This window comes from Pelophylax lessonae (genome assembly GCF_965119305.1).
Source record: "Pelophylax lessonae genome assembly, chromosome: 11".
In the NCBI taxonomy this organism is placed as follows: Eukaryota; Metazoa; Chordata; class Amphibia; order Anura; family Ranidae; genus Pelophylax; species Pelophylax lessonae.
Genome location: NC_138778.1, coordinates 136,147,143 through 136,161,662, shown reverse-complemented (window position 1 = coordinate 136,161,662; position 14,520 = coordinate 136,147,143). Strand labels below are relative to the sequence as shown.

The following is a 14,520-nucleotide window of genomic DNA, read 5'->3' as shown; positions in this document are numbered from 1 at the left end:
TTTTAATTTAGGGGTGTACTTACTTTTGTTGCCAGAAATTTATACATTAATGGCTGTGTGTTGGGTTATTTTGAGGGGACAGCAAATTTACACTGTTATACAAGCTGTTCACTCACTACTTTACATTGTAGCAAAGTGTCATTTCTTCAGTGTTGTCACATGAAAAGATAGAATAAAATATTTACAAAAACGTGAGGGTTGTACTCACTTTTGTGAGATACTGTGTATATGTATATATATACTGTGTGTGTATATACCTCCAGTCCTGTGGTGGCCTCTTTAAACCTCTTTCTTATACATAGATTGTAAGTGAGCGGCCATCCCCTTCCCTAGTAAGAAGCATTCCTGTACATCAGTAGCCAGTGTAAGTTCTTCATGTACATTGGTTGGAAAGTGCCCCCTTACATTTGTGGTTAGTGGATAAATGCCCTGGTTTATTAGTTATCAGTGGTAGGTAGGAAATGTATCGCCTTACAATTATGCATGTTTACATTGGTGCTCAGTGGGAGATAGAGTGCCCCATTAAATTGGTAGTTAGTGGTAGGATTCTCCCTTTATCCATAGTCAGTAGGGGAATGGCCAGTTTTGACAGTGTCTGTGGGAATGGGGAGTCGTCAGTCTTAACTTGCAACCACAGTAACTAACCCCCACCACCCGCAAGGGCCCCATAGCAGGCATGTGGGCAGCTGTAGCTGTTGTTAAACCACTGTTATTGAGAATCATATTGTTCCCTTGTGTGTTCATATCAATGGTCCTGAGTAGTTTTTTTGTTCGTGAGTGCCCTATACAGTAAAATATGTCCTTCTTTGCCAAGATTTATTACAGAACCCCTACTTATCTGAAGTGCAGTGTGCCTAAACCGTGACCAGGACTAAAAGAGTGTATATTGTGCAGGTGTTCCTAAAGGAGCAAGGCAGAGAATTACTAAGGAAGAAATGGGAAGAAGTCCAGAGCTTGGCAGCTCTCACTCTACAGAGAAATCTTCGAGGATTCCTTAACCGCAAAAATTTTCAGGTTTATCGGCGCAAGATCACTGTTGTTCAAGCACATGTCAGGGGACGTCAGGCCAGGTAAGTAGCCCAGGATCTTGTAAAAGCTGACTCTGATTTCGAGTAGCCGATGACGATCACACAGTTGCTATGCCAACAGTGACGTAGCGTAGGGGGTGATACGGGGACCAGTCGCAACGGGCGCAAAATCTGGGGGGGGGGGGGGCGCAAACCGCGGCCACGCCAGTGTCACTTAAACTTTAGTACGAGTCATAAAAAAAAAATGTCCCCCGCTGGCCCAACGTGCTCCTGAGGCGCTTTAGATTTAAAAATGGTGCCGCCCGGCGCCAACATGTCACCGCGCATGGGCCGCCACTGCTTGGGAAAGGGCATATACGAGCTTTCCCGAGCGGTGGCGGCGCATGCGCAATGACGTGTTGGCGCCAGGCGGTGCCATTTTTACATCGAAGGTGCCTCAGGAACAGGTAAGTGGGACTCCTCCACAGCCGCACTACCTGCCATTATGCGGGGCTGCGGGTATACTACAAGAGAGGCAGTGCTGCAGGCATGGTACACCTGTATGCCCACAGCCCCGCATTCTTTTGTACTATGCCCACAGCCCTGCATTCTCCTCTACCATTACCATGCCCACAGCCATGCATTCTCCTGTACCGTTACCATGTCCACAGCCCTGCATTCTCCTCTACCATTACCATGCCCACAGTCCTGCATTCTCCTGTACCATGCCCACAGCCCTGCATTCTCCTGTACCATGCCCGCAGCTCTGCATTCTCCTATACCATGCCCGCAGCCCTGCATTATCCTGTACCATGTCCGCAGCCCTGCATTCTCCTGTACCATGCCTGCAGCCCTGCATTCTCCTGTACCATTACCATGCCCACAGCCCTGCATTTTCTTGTACCACTACCATGCCCGCTGCCCTGCATTCTGCTGTACCATTACCAGGCCCACAGCCCTGCATTCTCCTGTACCATGCCTGCAGTCCTGCATTCTCCTGTACCATTACCATGCCCACCGCCCTGCATTCTCCTGTACCATTACCATGCCCACAGCCCTGCATTCTCCTGTACCACTACCATGTCCACAGCCCTGCATTCTCCTGTACCAAGCCCACAGCCTTGCATTCTCCTATACCATTACCATGCCCACAGCCCTGCATTCTCCTGTACCATGCCCGCAGCCCTGTATTCTCCTGTACCATGCCCGCATCCCTGCATTCTCCTGTAGCATGCCCACAGCCCTACATCTCCTGTACCATGCCCACAGCCCTGCATTCTCCTGTACCATTACCATGCCCACAGCCCTGTATTCTCCTGTACCATGCCCGCAGCCCTGCATTCTCCTGTACCATGCTCTCATTCCTGCATTCTCCTGTAGCATGCCCACAGCCCTACATCTCCTGTACCGTGCCCACAGCCCTGCATTCTCCTGTACCATGCCCGCAGCCCCTGTTTTGGGTCTATATTTGGGTCGGCTTATACTCGAGTATACACAGTATATTGCACTGCAATCTTCCGGCGCTCTTCCCGCGCTCCAGCTGCCATCTTCTGGCTCAGCGATGGCCGGCGGGCGCCCTGTGATTGGACAGACATGGCGGGGCTGGCCTGTGCCTGTCGGACTGTCCAGTGGCATACTGTGGGTGGTGCATGCGTAAACATGAGCCCCTCCTCCGCCTCGTGTCTTCTCCAACCTCAGCTCAGCACTTCCCTTCAGCCGCATGCGTCAGACCAGATCGTTGTGGCAGGCAGCCAGCAGCACGGCAGAGTGAAGACAACAGTGTCAGTGTAGGTGTCAGTGTGGGGGGGTCAGTGTAGGTGTCAGTGTGGGGGGGGGGGTCAGTGTAGGAGGGGTCAGTGTAGGTGTCAATGAAGGGGGGGTCAGTGTAGGTGTCAGTGTAGGGGTCAGTGTAGGTGTCAATGTGGGGGGGAGGTCAGTGTAGGGGGGTTAGTGAACGGGTCAGTGTAAGGGTTAAGTGAAGGGGGGTCAGTGTAGGTGTCAGTGTAGGGGGGTCAATGTAGGGGAGGGGGTCAGTGTAGGTGTCAGTGAAGGGGTCAATGTAGGGGGGTCAGTGTAAGGGTTCAGTGTAGGGGGGTCAATGTAGGGGGGTTCAGTGTAGGTGTTAATATGGGGGGGTCAGTGAAGGGTCAGTGTAGGGGGGTTAGTGTAGGGGGGTCAGTGTAGGGGAGGTCAGTGTAGGGGGGCCAGTCTAGGGGTCAGTGTAGAGGTCAGTGAAGGTGTCGGTGTAGGGGTCAGTGTAGGTGTCAATGAAGGAGGGTCAGTGAAGGAAGGGCAGGGAAGAAGGGTCAGTGAAGGGGGGCCAGTGTATGTGTCACTGTAGGGGGGTCAGTGTAGGTGTCAGTGAAGGGGTCAGTGTAGGGGGGGGTCAGTGTAGATGCCAGTGAATGGGGTTCCATGTAGGGGGTTCAGTCTAGGGGGCCAGTCTAGGGGGGTCAGTGAAGGAGGGGCAGGGAAGAAGGGTCAGTGAAGGGGGGCCAGTGTAGGTGTCAGTGCAGGTGTCACTGTAGAAGGGTCAGTGTAGGTGTCAATGAAGGGGTCAGTGTAGGGGTCAGGTAGGTCAGTGTAGTGGTCAGGTAGGTCTGTGTAGTGGTCAGTGTAGATGTCAGTATAGTAATCAGGTAGGTCAGTGTAGTGGTGAGGTAGGTCTGTGTAGTGGTGAGGTAGGTCAGTGTAGGTGTCAGTATAGTAATCAGGTAAGTTAGTGTAGGAATCAGGTAGGTCAGGTAGACATCAGTTCCTCTAAGGGCACTGGCAAAAACCTGAAAGGGAAAGGGAATGGGAGGGGTTCTACTGACCTGACCTAGCTGACCACTACACAGACCTACCTTATTCCTACACTGACCTACCTGATTACTACACTGACAACTACACAGACCTACCTAACCACTACACAGACCTACCTGACCACTACACAGACCTACCTGACCACTACACAGACCTACCTGACCACTACACAGACCTACCTGACTACTACACAGACCTACCTGACCACTACACAAACCTACCTGACCACTACACAGACCTGACAAAGACTGTTCAAATTAGGCATATTCCCTGGATCCTACCTAGCTTCTCCATTTGCTTTTTGGGCACAGAGGGCACCAACCCTTCCTGCTCTGCAGGTGCTTGTAATTTCCCTTTGTGGTAATCTCTCACAGCACATACATCAGTATGGTGGATCATGAGCACTATGGTAGTGATCTCAGTGGCCTTGCCAGCTTATGATCCACTAACAGTTCCAGGGTGGTTTGCAGCATTCTTTCTAAAGCACCTGATAAGAAATAGCTAGAGCCACTTCCCCTAATTGAGTCGTGGAAGGGTCCTCTTACAATCCCTTCAGGGACAACAACCCTCCTTTTTATCTACAGAGGAATTAATGGCTAATATGTCTAAGTTTATGGGAAAATTTCAGCCATGTCCTCTCCTCCAGAGTCAATCTCTAATTTCACTGTAGGTGAAGAAACTTCTGTATGGTTAGCTGAAGAGAATGGAGAACGTACCCTTTCTGTGTTTGATGACTTTGTACATGGGGATTTTAAGTCTGCTGACATCACCCCAAAACTTAAGCATACCATTTCGGTCCTTATAGACAAAGTGTACATATGTTTAGACCTGAAACCGCCTGCTTCAGCCATACCGAAGGTTACCAGCCTGGGTTCTCTTAAAGGTACCCAATCTGTTAAAAAATTTTCTGTTCACTCACTATTGCAACCTGTTTCTATGCTAATCAACCTAATTAGGATAAAGTCTTTATTTGCTCAGCAATATCCTCGTGGGTTAAAAAGTAGGCAGGCCCCATAGGGGATCCAGCTCAGCTATTTCCTGTGTAACAAGACTTTGACGGTCTTTCTTGAGGACAACCCAGTGTTTAAAGACTCCACGACAGGCCCTGCCCTGCAAGTAGCTATTACTTTCATGTTCCTCTGTCAGACATTAGTCATTTGGGCCAATAATGTCTTGGGATCTTGAATCTTTCATAAAAAAAAATCCTCTATAATCCACAGGTGGAGCCCATGCCCATGGTCCTGCTCTACTGTGTTGATGGTTTGGCAGATATTTTCCACCTAATATACAGAAAAAGTCTCCTTTCGGTATATATATGCAGAGGAGTCTTTGGCTCAAAAGCTAGTCTGTGAAAGACCAGTACAAAAAGTACCTATTGTGCATGCTCTTTGATGGGGAACTCCTCTTTTGCAAAATCCCTAGACTTCTTTAATAAGGATGTCACCCTTTTACTCCAACAAAAAAAAAAGGGTGGGCCTCTATCTGGAAAACACTCTACCCAAGAGGCTAGGGAAGTTCCTTTCATTTTTCCCAAACCTCCGTATCCAAGCCAAAGTTTGGAACTCAGTTCCACCATTAGCTCTGGAATCCCAAGCTTTTCTCAAAATAAAAATCTTAATTTAAACCAAAAATTATATATAAAGGCGGGTGAAACGCGTTGACGCACTTCCGGTACGGCTCTGACGCATCGTTGCTTCCGGTTACACTTCCTGATCGGCCGTGGAACGCACGCCAACAGCGGCGTCCACAACAACTTGTAATCTGTACACTGCTTGTTTTTATCCCCGTTTGTGAGTATGTTTTTCTCCACTTGGAGCTGATTAATAAATTGTCTAAATCATACTTCACTATATGCGGTCCTTTGTTTCTAATTTGGGGTCCATGGAGGTGACTCGGACCAGCTCTATCTAAGAAAACACCTGGTACTACGTGGCATTCCATAGGAGAAGTCCTTGTGCAATATCCCATTGATTTCAGGCTATTTCTATCTGCTGTTCTGGTGAGTGGGGAACCGAGAGGGGTCACCGTCACCAGGAGCACCTATATATTTTATTTTGCACTGGAGCACTTTGGAATTTATCAATCACTTTAATGAAATGACTTTTTTTCACTTAAATTGATTTTACACTTGTATGATTTATAGCACTATTTGCACATTATATATTTTTAATGTCTTAGTTTTAACATTCAATTGTATTTATGCTAGCGCTGTTTTAATTTTCATTTTACAATTTTCTCACAATGAGGAGATGCCCCCACTTGCCAGAGTAGGTGATGTCTGTCAGCCTTTGTGGACACCCGTTTCCAGGACATTTCAGACATCTGGGATCAGAATGTAATATCCAGGGTCTACAAGCTAGAATTTTGTTTTCTACCTCCGGCCCAGTCCATGTTGTCAAACTTTCCAACACCCTTGGAAAGACTAGCTGACCTCCACTCTGCCTTGGAGCACCTCTTTTTCTCAAAGAGATTGATTTACTAAAGGATTTGAGAATGTTGTCATATTAAAATGCGTGAAGACTCACTTCAATTAACCAATTATGTGAAAAGAACATTCCTGTTTACCTTTTTTGATCTGCACATGATTAGATAATTAGAGCCGGTTCACACTGCTGCAACCTCTAAGTCGCCTCATAAGGGGCGACTTGTTAGTGCGACTTTTAGAGCGACTTCAGCGTGACTTTGCGCGTATTCAGGACGACTTGTATGATAGACGACTTTGTACGACTTTGTATTTGGCCAATCAGAATATGATGGCTCTGGGTCATGCTCAATCACACAAAAAAAAGTTCTTAAAAATTGTCGTTTTTGAGAGAGCCAATTATTGAAAAAAAAAAAAAATTGATTTCTTTGGATTTAGTGTCTGGGGGGGGGGGGGGGTGTCTAAAAAGTGTACCTGTGAAGTTTCATCTCTGTAGCATGTCCAGAACCAGAAAAAAAAGTTCATTCTTCTTATAATTATTAATAGAGCAGGGTAGTGGCTCCTCGCCACCTGGGCGTTTTTGTTGCTGGCATTTATCGGGCATTTTTTGGGCGTCTATGGATGGCTTATTCAGGGATGTTACACTTCCAAAATTGGCACGTTAGCAGTGCAAGCTGTCTCACTGGTCCGGAGAGGATGTGACATATCACCGACAGGCTCCGCCCCCTATACGCGTTACATCAAAGCATTCAGCATTGACTTCATTGGTAGGGGCTTCATCCTGATTAAGGCTGGGTTCACACTTATGCAAACTGGATGCGGGTTTCCCCACATCCAATTCGCATGTCAAGAGCCTGTGATCGGCTCTCAATGCCGGTTCACACAGCTCCGGGAAGGCTGCGGAGTGAATTACACAGGAGCCTTGTGTGTCTTTGGCCCAGTCTCAGGTCTGAATTCAGCCAAAAATTCAGACCAAAATCGCACCTGAAGTGGTGAACAGGGACGCATCGGACCCCTGCTGTGAGCCGCTCTGCACGGAGGCGTGAACCCAGCCTGAAGAAAAATGGTAACCTTGATTGAAGAAAAAAAAACAGCTAGAAAAAAAAGTAACTTAAAAAAATATATATAAATACATATAAAATTATGTATTCTTTAAACTTGTAAAAATGAGTGTAATCATTTAGTATTATTCACATCGTTTGAAATAGTTTTAATATTTTTTTCGTTTTTGAAGCATGGCGCCACTTCATATTTGTAAACAATTATATTTTAGAAGTGGGGACACATTATTAAGTTGTGAGCAGCTGCTTCCTATTTTTTATATTAAGTAGTAGCGCATAGGATTCTTTACCAACATAGCAAAAAAAGGTGAGACTTTTCTTGGCAGCAAAACTGAGGCATGCTGGGAGTAGGAGGGGTTATACTGGGCTGGTATTGTTTTTTGTTTGCAACTGTCTAATCCTGTAGGCTGCAGTATACCCAACAGTTCCTGAATTCCTGTGTCATTTAATAAACAATACAGAAAAAACATGTTTAATGACAAATTCTAGGTTTTCCTGTCAAGATTTCGGTGTATGAGGATAGTACTGGCCTTTAGAAGGAAAACTCTATCCCACGCAAATAAGCTTCTGTAGTTTCTATTTAGATCTGTACATATTGGATGTTTTTTCTCGATTTGGGACACTAGGAAGGCTACTAATATTCAAGGTAGCTAATCTATAAAAAAAAAAAAGGCATTTAGAATAATGTTCGCCGCTTTGTGGCTGTCTCCTACCCAGGGGGAATGCTGGTGCATGAATTGATCTATCTGATCGGACGGCATCTAAGATCTTGCCCATACACTGTATGATTTTCATACATGGTAGTCCCTGCCCATATCTGGCTTTCGCCTGTTTTGACTAAAGCATCCCCTATAACTGGGAGTGTGGGACTCGACACTTCCCTATTTGAGTCCCTTGACACAGTCTTGGGAGCCCATCTTGTTGCCTCCACGGGATGTCCACAGTGTAGGTTCAGGGCATCTCTCATCCTGAGTTTGCCTTCATGCTTTTTTGTATATTGTTGTCCGCCTGGGATTTAAAGGGGTCTCTGAAGAAGCAATTATGTACCCGTGTGGTTCAGCGAAACGCGTCAGACCCATGCCGACTTGGTTGTGACTATTCATGAGCCATTGTCCGTTAGGGGCCAGGACTATGTTGTTATAGTATGAATAGATATTTTCTAGTGTCATGTCTATTAATTTTTAGCCTTGTGATGTTTTATATTTCATATTAATAAAATGACTTATTTGTTTGAAACAATTCCTTTGTTTTGATGACGTATGATTACCTGCACCAATTAAACTCCCTTTAAAAATCCCATTAATTTTAATAGGTGTGATAGGGTCCATTGGTTTTGGATCAGACCACACCTGCATCTTATCAATGTTCACCCCTTTGTCCTGCTTTACAATCAAGGTAGCTGCCATCTTAGCCTCTTTTTGGCCTGCAGTTGCCATGGTGCTACGAATGTGATTAGTTATGACACCAGCCATTTGATGGCTTGACAAATTAGTTGAGAGAACATGTAGGCTTGCCTTGAATGCCACTGTCTTTGGAGACAGTTAAATTGAAGGGTTTAGCTTCCCTTTAAAGTATAAGACCGCATTCACACTGAAGCGGCACGACTTCGGGGGTGACTTCACAAGTCGCGTGCACCGCGACTTCGGCGCGACTTGCACGGACTTCATATAATGAATGTCTATGCAAGTCACTCCGAGGTCGCCCTGAAGTAGTACAGGACCCTTTTTCTAAGTCGGAGTGACTTGTGTCGCTCTTATTAGAACGGGTCCTGTAGCACTGCATGGACCGCGATTTGTCAGGCTGACAAGTCATCTGACAAGTCGCGGTAGTGTGAATGGAGACTAAGGGCTCATTCACATCTTACGTGCATGAAAACTGATGGGAAAACTGTGCAGATTTCACTTGCAGAGACATCAGTTTAACTCAGTTTTCATGCACGCGGACATCACTTTTTATGCACGTTGACATCAGTTTGACATGCGCATCAGTTATGTGCCCTATTTACACCAATGCTGATTTCATATCAGTTTTTTTCCCTTGCAGAAAACTGCATACACAGTGCAGATTCCTGTGCAGAAAAAAATGAGCACATACTGTAATACCAGTGTTGTGGTGTGAACAGGGCACATAGAGCACAATTGTTTTTTTTGTTGTGCCCTTGCAGAACGCATGCAGAAAAACTGACGTTTCTGCACTATGGTGTGAATGAGACCTAAGTGTGGCTAGGCTATAAACACTGAAATATTTAAGTATTCTTAACAAGTAATACAAGAATTTAAAAAAAAAAAAAGTGGTCACTGACCTCTGTAGCTACAAGGATTCTGAAACAATTTGCTCACAACAAAAGCAAAGAGGTATTTATCTAACAAGTTCATCTCCCTGTTACCCCTCCCAACAGTTTGAAGTCAGCAGGGACATTTTCAGAAGAAAGACTGTGCAGTTTTGGCCATTGCTCCACAGTGAGCATTGCTGGCATTGGGAGAAAGTATTTAATGCTGCACTCGGGGGGGGTGCAGTTTTTCAAAGGATAAGTTCAGTTTTTGGTATGGACTGAAATTACTACTTTTTGTGAATCCTGCCCTTTGAGTTTTTTTTCACAGAAAGAATAAAGGGCCGTACACTTGGGCCGAATTTTGTGTCAGTCCGACGGAAGCCGGCGAAGGGGCATGACTGAAAAAGGTCTGCTGATTGGCACCCAATGGCTGAGAGCACTAGCCTGTGTTTTTCCAGCCTTGGGAGGACGCCCCCCTTGTCAGAACACAATAGCACAGCAAGGGAGATTGCTGTACTAACATCGGAGTGTTAGTACTACGGCTCCTCCTTAACTCTTCTGTTTTTTTAATTCAGCCCACTGGGTTGAACCTGAAAAAAATGACTAGTGTGTGCCAGGCTTAAGGGAGTATTCGTTTCTCTGCATTGTGGTAAAATGCACAATTACATTGTGCTTTACCACAATGTGCAGGACTAAGGGCAGTGCTTTAAAAGTGATTGTAAAGGAAGAAATTTTATGAAAAAAAAAAACATGTTATACCTTCCTCCTCTGTGCAATGGTTTTGCACAGAGCAGCCTAGATCTGCCTCTTCTTGGGTCCCCTGCCAGGGCTCTGGGCCCCTCCCCCCTGACGAGTTCCTCATAGCAAATCGCTTGCTGTGGGGGGACTAGTGCATGCTCGCTCCCGAGCCAGCTCTCTGCATCTATAAGACACAGAGAGCACAGCTCAGCCCCACCCTCTGCTACCACCTCGCTGGCTGTGATTGACAGCAGCGGGAGCCAGTAACTAGGGAGAGACCCGGGACAGCCTCGGGTCTCGTGCACATCGATGGATCGAGAGCAGGCATAGGTAAGTATTGAGGGGGCTGAGGGGGTTGCACACTAAAAGGTTTTTTACCTTAATGCATATAGGTAGAAAACCTTCAGCCTTTTCAACAAATTTCATTTTGAATGCCACCCTGAAACAACAAGCCAACTCACCATGACAATGTGTATTTTAACACATCACAATGCACATATGCGAATTACAGTATCTTTGTGTTTTGATGTGCAACATTGAGAAAAATGGTGCAGGTGTGTTAAAATCTGTGTGGTGCATTGACAGCACATTTAAATAGATGATACATATGTAGCACTACTCCATTGGGAGCTGCTGGTGACAGGTTCCTTTGGGTTACCCATAGCAACAGCACAATAGTTTAGTGAGTGCTCGGCTCAGTCAAGAAACAGTCTAGGGGTTTTGGTTTTTGTTGTTTTATTGAGAACTTGGATAGGAGAAGGGAATGAGTGGGATATTCCAGCTTGAAAAAACTATGCACAATTTGCTGGGACGTTTAACTGTACTTGAGTGCGGCAAGGCCGATGCTTCACCTTTTCAATAGCGATGAAGTAGTAATAAATCAGCTGCTTTAGATAAGCTGTACTGTACTGCAGAACACTCTTCAGGGCCCTTCCTGTCACCCCCTTTTGTTCCTATTCTTTAGGGCTTTCTACATGGCACCCTTTACTGTAATAGCTAGCTCCTTGATCCCCTGACTTCACTGGAGTGGTCCCGCTTCCTGGCCAAGACCTTTAGGCAGGTCCCTCAGTACTCATGGACACTGTTTTTCCCAAAAGACTCTGCCAGCAGCTCCATTGTCAGTTACACCGGACCCTCTGCAGCTCAGCTCCACACCTGGTTCACTGGGCCGACCGCCTAAGACTACCTTCCTCACATACTGCAGGAGGAGAGACAGCCGTCCACTTCCTCCTGGGATTCTGCTTCCCGCCAAAGGCGCCCTGTCACATGTCCCCTCAGTATTTATGGTCAATCCCAGGATGCATTGCGAAAATGCCCTCCCACTGGGACTGCCATAAAACATGATGTGTCACTGGCTAGGTTTCCTCCACTGTCCAACAAGCTCCCTCATTGGATACAGTGGGGACACTCCCTCAGACCCAGTGAATCACACCCGGAAACATGTGACAGGCAACCTAATAGATCAGGCTCCCCTGATAAGCAGTAGGAGCAATATATGCTTTAACTTAGCACCTACCTAACTAGGAGGGTGCTACACATATCTCAACAACTGTATTCCTAATTCCTTTCGTTTACAAACCCCAATTCCAAAAAAGTTGGGATGTTGTGTAAAATCTACATAAAAACAGAATGCAATGATTTGCAAATCTCATAAACCCATATTTTATTCACAAAAGAAAATAAAAAACATATTAAATGTTTACACTGAAGAAATGTACCATTTTAAGAAAAAGATAAAGTAATGTATCTTTCTTTTATTGACGGACACAGAGCTCCATATTCAGAACCATAGGGTTGTATCGCCCCCTACAGGAGTAGGACACTAGGCAAAAAAACAACTTGGTTACGCCTATGGGTAGTCTCAGCTGGTTTACATCCTCCTCTCTGCTATAGGCCTTCACTTTTTTTCTGCCTAGTCAGGAGTAAGGACCTAGCTCCCTGCTGGGATCTTTGGTTCTGGCAATTTTTTTGTTTTAAATGGCATATTTTTCTCCTGGTGTTTTTTCCTGAGAGATCTACAATCAACTGCCGGGCTAGGCGATGGGCTAGATATCTAGATCGAGTGGTCCCCCCAGTCTGGCCATCGAGCACACACAGACCAGAGCTCCACGACATAGCCCCACTGGACGGGGGCTGGCCTGCGAGTTAAATGTTTTGCAAGGTTGCATATGACCGGGTCTTTGCTTGAGTCGCAGCGTTTCTTCTGCCCGACAGCCCCCCATTTTCTGAGAGGTTCTGTCTGGAGTGGTGCCCGCCTGGTTTCTGTGGGCTTGGTGAGTATAAGGAGCCACTATCTTCCTGGATGCGGTGGGGGCAGACGCGGGCACCCTCTTGGACGGTCAGACCTGTGGGTTCCCTCCTTACCCCCCTGGCCACCCTTGGGTTTGTGTGGCCCCTGTGGGCCACCTTTGCTGTACTGCGACCCCCCACAGGGTAGCGCGGCGGGATGGTGGTAAACGATGGTGGTTGGTGCTACATAGTACCGGTTAGGGAGTAGGTGGGCAGACACGCTGCTGGTGGGGCAGACTTCCCTTACAGTATGTGGTGGGTAGTGATGTCGCGAACCTAAAATTCGCCGTTCGCGAACGGCAAACGCGAACATCGGCAAATGTTCACGAACCGGCGAACCGGGCGAACCACCATAGAGTTCAATAGGCAGGCGAATTTTAAAACACACAGGGACTCTTTCTGGCCACAATAGTGATGGAAAAGTTGTTTCAAGGGGACTAACACCTGGACTGTGGCATGCCGGAGGGGGATCCATGGCAAAACTACCATGGAAAATTACGTAGTTGACGCAGAGTCGGGTTTTGATCCATAAAGGGCATAAATCACCTAACATTCCTAAATTGTTTGGAATAACGTGCTTTAAAACATCCAGTGTGTGAATACGATCAGGTATGATGTTTTATCGGTCAAGTAGTGTAAGGGTTACGCCCGCTTCACAGTGACAGACCAAACTCTGACAGACCAAACTCCCCGTTTAACAACAGTCAGTCAGTCCATTTGCACAACCGCAAACTCCCCATTTGCACAAGGTTGGATACCAAGCTAGCCATGTCCCGTTCCTTGTCCTCACTGACATCATTGAAGGTCTCTTCCTCCACCCAGCCACGTACAACACCAAGGGTCCCCGAAAGGTGAGAACAAGCCCCCTGGGACGCCTGCTGTGGCTGGTATTCCACCTCATCAAAGCCTCCTTCCTCCTCTGACTTCTCTTCTTCAGACTCCTCTCTCTGCGTTGCCACAGGTCCAGCAATTGACAACGACAAGGCTGCTTCTGGTGGTGGGGAGTGGACCACAACTCTTCCTCTTCATGCTCATCTACAGCCTGATCCAGTACTCTTCGCCAGACTTGTATAAAGTACTCGAAATTTCTACTTGAGTAAAAGTACAAGTGCTCGATCAAAAAGTGACTTGAGTAGAAGTGGAAGTGCTCACAGAAAAAGTTACTTAAGTAGAAGTACTAAAGTATTCAACATTTTTTTTACTTAAGTATTGCAAGTAGTTTTTTCAAAAAATTTGCTACTTAAGTACTAAAAGTAAAAAGTACCAGTAGTTTTGAAAAAAAAATTCTACTCAAGTACTGAAAGTAGAAGTACAAGTACTGTGTTATGTAGTTATTAAAGAAAAGTCAAAAGTTTTAACATCATATTGTTTTTTATTATTTCAAATGATTTATTCAAATGATTAACCTGTGTTTGTTAGTAGTTTCTTGATGCACTTTAAGCGCTGTAGCACCATTTATTTGTTTGTTTCATATTTTCTTTTTATTGGAAAGATTTGGTATAGCAGCTTTTATTATACACAGCCTTTATTTTCGTATGCGCTGATTTACAAATGACATTATACACATTTTTTTGAGCTTTATGTAACCTGCCATCTACTGTTCTGGCAGTGGTAATTTTTTTAAAAGTAACGAGTAACTATGCAGCACAAAAAAAAAATACTTGAGTAGAAGTATCGAAATCATCGAAAAAATGTAGTGAAGTAAAAGTAGAAGTAGGAGAAAAAAATTCTACTCTGGGAAAGTACAGATACCGCATTTCGGTACTTAAGTACAGTACTTAAGTAGTTCTACTTCGTTACTATACATCTCTGCTCTTCGCAGGGCACGCTCCAGAAAAAAAGCATATGGGATGAGGTCGATGATGTTGCCTTGGGTTCGACTGACCACCAGGGTTGTCACCTCCGCAAAAGGACACATGAGCCTAC

The 14,520-nt window shown here is 45.8% G+C and overlaps 1 protein-coding gene across 1 annotated transcript in view; it reads left to right on the top strand.

The window, feature by feature from the left end:
• Positions 1–4,253, top strand: part of LOC309567430 (unconventional myosin-XVB-like) — a gene marked incomplete at both ends in the record, with an annotated part of 200,390 nt that extends 196,137 nt beyond the window's left edge. The window contains 2 exons of the mRNA XM_082272829.1: positions 895–1,070; positions 4,187–4,253. Coding sequence (XP_082128955.1) covers positions 895–1,070; positions 4,187–4,253 — 243 coding nt within the window. The remainder of the gene's footprint in view (positions 1–894; positions 1,071–4,186) is intronic.
• Positions 4,254–14,520: the final 10,267 nt, after the last annotated feature.